The sequence below is a fragment of the Adiantum capillus-veneris genome, chromosome 25, assembly GCF_014529385.1.
Source record: "Adiantum capillus-veneris isolate H3 chromosome 25, ASM1452938v2, whole genome shotgun sequence".
Taxonomy (NCBI): Eukaryota; Viridiplantae; Streptophyta; class Polypodiopsida; order Polypodiales; family Pteridaceae; genus Adiantum; species Adiantum capillus-veneris.
Genome location: NC_140955.1, coordinates 18472558 through 18477040, shown reverse-complemented (window position 1 = coordinate 18477040; position 4483 = coordinate 18472558). Strand labels below are relative to the sequence as shown.

General features: G+C 43.0%; 1 protein-coding gene across 1 annotated transcript; it reads right to left on the bottom strand.

Annotated features, from left to right (window-relative positions):
• Positions 1–554: 554 nt before the first annotated feature.
• Positions 555–4080, bottom strand: LOC147424510 (pentatricopeptide repeat-containing protein At1g07590, mitochondrial-like). Its single transcript, XM_086500581.1, has 2 exons — positions 3467–4080; positions 555–2066 (listed from the first exon to the last, which is right to left on the bottom strand). The coding sequence occupies exons 1-2, from the start codon at positions 3998–4000 to the stop codon at positions 840–842; spliced, it is 1761 nt and encodes a 586-aa protein (XP_086356707.1). The 5' UTR covers positions 4001–4080; the 3' UTR covers positions 555–839.
• Between the last annotated feature and the right edge of the window lie 403 nt (positions 4081–4483).

Here is a 4483-nt window from a genome sequence, read left to right as displayed (position 1 = left end):
AATAGTTACAGATAAGGAGCTGGAATACCAATGGGGCTTCACGTGTTTTACACAAAACGCTCGCAATACAATAAGGAAGTCCATTCTTCCATTAGAGAACACCTTGCTTGCAACTACATACATACATCTTTGCAATAGCAGGAATAGAGTTAAACATTGTGGGCCTTGGCACAAGCAGGGCTATCTACTGGCATGTGGAATTGCGATTGTAAGGTTGAAATTGCCAGCTCAAATCACATGGCACCATACACAACCAACAGCCAAATGCAACGTGTATGAGCACTCTGATAACATTGGAAAGTGCAAGGTTCGTTTTCTTAATGTGCAAACCCAACATTGTGGGCACACCGGACTAACTAGCTACAATTCCACATTCCATGTAAGGACAACCAAAGGGAAATCAAGCTCAACACATAGTACACCCGGATGACTTCTCGCTTATGTTTGTCACAGGCACAAGGTATCAGACACAAGGATCATACTAGTTCATGAACATGGCACCATACACGGCCAACTGCCAAATGCAAGGAACACGAGCACTCTGAAACATTGGAAAACGCAAGCTACGTTCTTATTGTGCAAACCCTTACCGGTAATTTTACAAGGATTTCGATTCTAGTACGTTGGTTATGTTTCACATATCCATGTCTCCACCATGCCATCTGTTGGTATTGGGGCGATGGAAGGTGAGCACTCTCAGCATTTCGAAGTGCATGTCAACAACACTCTCCTTTACAAATGTGCCAAAGCCCCTCTGTAGCCATCACCGAGCCATGCCGAATCCTCGAGGAACGTAGAGAACTGCCTGGTCACTACGTTGCCTTGTGTGAGTGCAGAGCTCACAAGGATTCTAACTCTGATAGAAGAGCTAGTGTCCTTGCATCTGGCAGTACACCATCAACAGACATGCGCTGCAGAAAGTTAGGGACCTTAATTCTGGCCGTAACATAACCTTTTAACAGCACATTATACAATGAAGTGTTCCTCGGGGTTGAGAAGTACTTAAAGCTTCGCTCTGCGGTGTCTACTTCTCCTCTCTCCGAAAGATAGTCGAGAAATTGCAGGAAGGATTCAACCCATGGCCTTGAATACCCATAATTCAGCATTTTCTTTGAGGCTCTCAAATATTCTGCAGCTTTGTCAAATTGAACTAGTTTTAGGTATCCAATAACTAAATGCCGATATGTCATACAATTCACCGTACACCCTTCTTTCTGAATGCGCAGAAAAAGAGACTCTGCTGGATACATCATTCCATGCCTACAATAAACATCCAACAGGGCATTATATACCCGTAAAGAAGGCTTTCTCTTTGCTTTCTCAGCCCTAAAGGCCACCTTCTCAGCCTCTTGAACTAAACCAACCTTCCCTAAACACTCTATCATCACACCATATGAGCGAGAAGAAAGTTTCCCCTTTTTCTCGACCTCCTTCCATACTCTCTTGACATCTTCGGGTCTTTTCTGCTCTGCATAAACTGTGAGCAGAAGATCATGCACTAAATGGCTGTTTTTCGAGTCCCTCTGTTTCATCTCTAATGCCAATGCCTCTGCTTCTTCAGACATACCAGCTGAAATGTATGCTTTGGCGACCAGCGAAAAGGTCACAGTATCAGGGGCAATGCCTGCATCTTTCATGGCCTTGTAATTCCTTAGGACCCCATCTGCATCTCCTTGCTTGCTTATGGTGCTCAGAAGTAGATTGTATGTTCTAGTATCAGGCGAGAAATTTGAGAGATTCATCTCCTTTATCAGCTCAAGCGACTTGCTAGGCTCGCGGCGATGTCTATACAGAGCCATGAATCGATTGAACGGTTGAGCCGAAACATGCTGACCCGAATGTTTGAGCTTTTCAAGAGTATTCTTTGCAAGTGGAAGCATATCCCTTTCAATATAAAAGGATATAAGTAGGTTATACACCTTCTCAGTCAACCACTTTGTGGGTATACTTGCAAAGCACTTCTCCACATCTTCCACTGTACTCGTTTGAGCCAAAAAATAGAGCCTATACATGTAATCTGCATCATCCATCACATAAACTCTTTCCCTCCAGACAAATTCAGCTACCTGCACCATTGGTGGTAACGAGATTGAATTAGCCTAAAAATGAATCAAACTGGTAAAGTTTAACAAAATAACAAGGCGAAGAGTCACAATGGCCTATATAAGAGGATGAGAAAGAGTTTCTGTGACCCACTACTCAAGATCCCCCTTTATAAGAATAGGACAAGAAAAGCCAAATAATTCTCACAGTGGTCTTGACATACAAAGCGCTGAGTCAATGGATCTCATGTAAGAAATGGGAAGGAAAAAAGTTTGCTGTCGTTAACTTGCCATGTGGCACCAATCGACAAGCTTTATCCAACAGACCACAATTGCTCTCAAGAGTTCAATGCTTTACTACAGCTTTATGTAGGCCAAAAATGTTATATGACCGGCAAAGTCTTGCGACATTTGTGCTATAAAGCGCATCAATCTGAAACTTGCAGAAGCCTTTGAAAAGGATTTGTTGCTAAACAAATACGATGCCAAAGACAGTCAAGTGCATCTTGTCATTTGGTAATCTTTCTTATTGCATACATCCAGCCACCCTATGAGTACGGCTAAATGAGTACGCATACAAAATAGAAAGGAATCGGGACCTATGTACATCTCAAATTGCTTCTAAGAACGTGGCACATGTAGCAGGTTCAAAACAAAAAATTGTACAGATAATCAGGACCATGACAGCTAGAGCTCTCACAACTATATATTGGAGTCTCAACGCTCAGAAGTTAGAACGATCCATTCAAATGACACATTTTAGCAGCTGCCTGCTTAGACCCCTTCGAATTGAATTTCTTGCAACATGAATCTTGATACAAAAGAAAGCATAACCATCTAGGTTCAATGTTACGTCCCAAGATATCAGGATGGATGCCAGAGCTATGTCTGGCCAAGTGTGAACATAGCCACCTCTTATGTGTGAACATAGCCACCTCTTGTGTGTGAACATAGCCATCTCGGGTCTCATTTGTTGACATCTTGTGTAATCACCACACTTGGGACTCCAGGCCCTTGGTAGCTCTATCCACACACAAGCATTGCTATCAGCTTGGTGGTATGGGACACCAGCCTTTGTGGTAGAGGCTAGCCTGTTGGCTGTAGGCTTCAAGGTTCGGAGGCAGGCCCGTATTGGCTCTATGGCTTGGAGGTGAACCTAGTGTCCACTCACTATGCTTTGTCTACATGAGTTTATACCTCACCCAGCATATCTACGAATGGGATGACCATCTCCTATATGTCCAGCTTGCACTCCATCCATACTAAACTCTGTTGACAAGGTGCCTCATGTCATGACCCATTTTGTCTAATGCACACCATCCGTTGTGCATGCAGACAATCGAGTACGCCATTCTTCGTAAATTGAAGAGGAAGGACAGAAATACAATGACAAGGTATCACCTGAAAGTAGAGTTTAAGCTTACCTCCAAGGCCTGCTTGTATCTGCGCCTACGTTTGAGATTTGTAAGAGCAATGACAACAATGTTCTTTGTGAGAGCATGGCCTTCAGCAAGCCATTTCTGGAGACAAGGAACAACAGGAGAGTCGGAGTGAAGTTTCACCAAACGTTTGCTCAAAGCACCACTCTGAAGCACACTTAGGGTGGCCTCGTCTTTGTGCTTCCGAGGTTGAGAAGAAAATGGCTGGTCAGCTTCACCTTCACTCTGCACAGCAAAGGGCATCTCTGCTGCAGCAAAAACACCCAAAGATTCCTTGCTTGGGGCTTTTGCAGCTCGAGGGAACGATGGGTCCTCCCTGACATCGTCATCATCCTGAGAAAACCCTAGTTCAGCAAGCTTTCCTCGTAGAGACCCTGTAGCCTCCGCTGTTAAGTCGTGGTGAATGAAAGCTCTAGACCCTCGAAGCTGCCACCGTGTTGAGAACAGAAGGTCTATGGCTTTGTTACGCCACTCGCCCTCCTTCAACGATCCAATGGTGACCCACCTGCGTAGTATCATTTGTTCTCAAACGAGATCATGCTTTCTGTTTTTCGGCCTGCACTTTTTTTCCTGATTTGGCTACGACCTCGTCAGCGGCTTGAGTTCAAGACTTATGAGATGCTTCCTGTCTTTTCACTCCAGTTAGGCTTTTGGGGAGAGACATAGACTATAGCCAAACAAGGTGAGATTTCATGATGGCTTTCCAAAAACTAAATCAAGATATGAGGGAATTAAAAATACAATATATATATATATATATATATATAGAGAGAGAGAGAGAGAGTCACAATCGCTTGTTTTTGTGAAAAAAGCTCTTTACTCTTTAAAAGCTTTAAAAATAAAAAAAGTACACAAAATAAAAGCAATGTAGTCCCATCCTAAGAAAAAAGAACAAATATAATTGTGTGTTCATGTTGAAAATAATATAAGATGAGCAAGGACAAAAAAAATAAACAAGGCAAAGTCTTAAAAAGCCCTGTAAGACTATGAAATGAAAGGGAC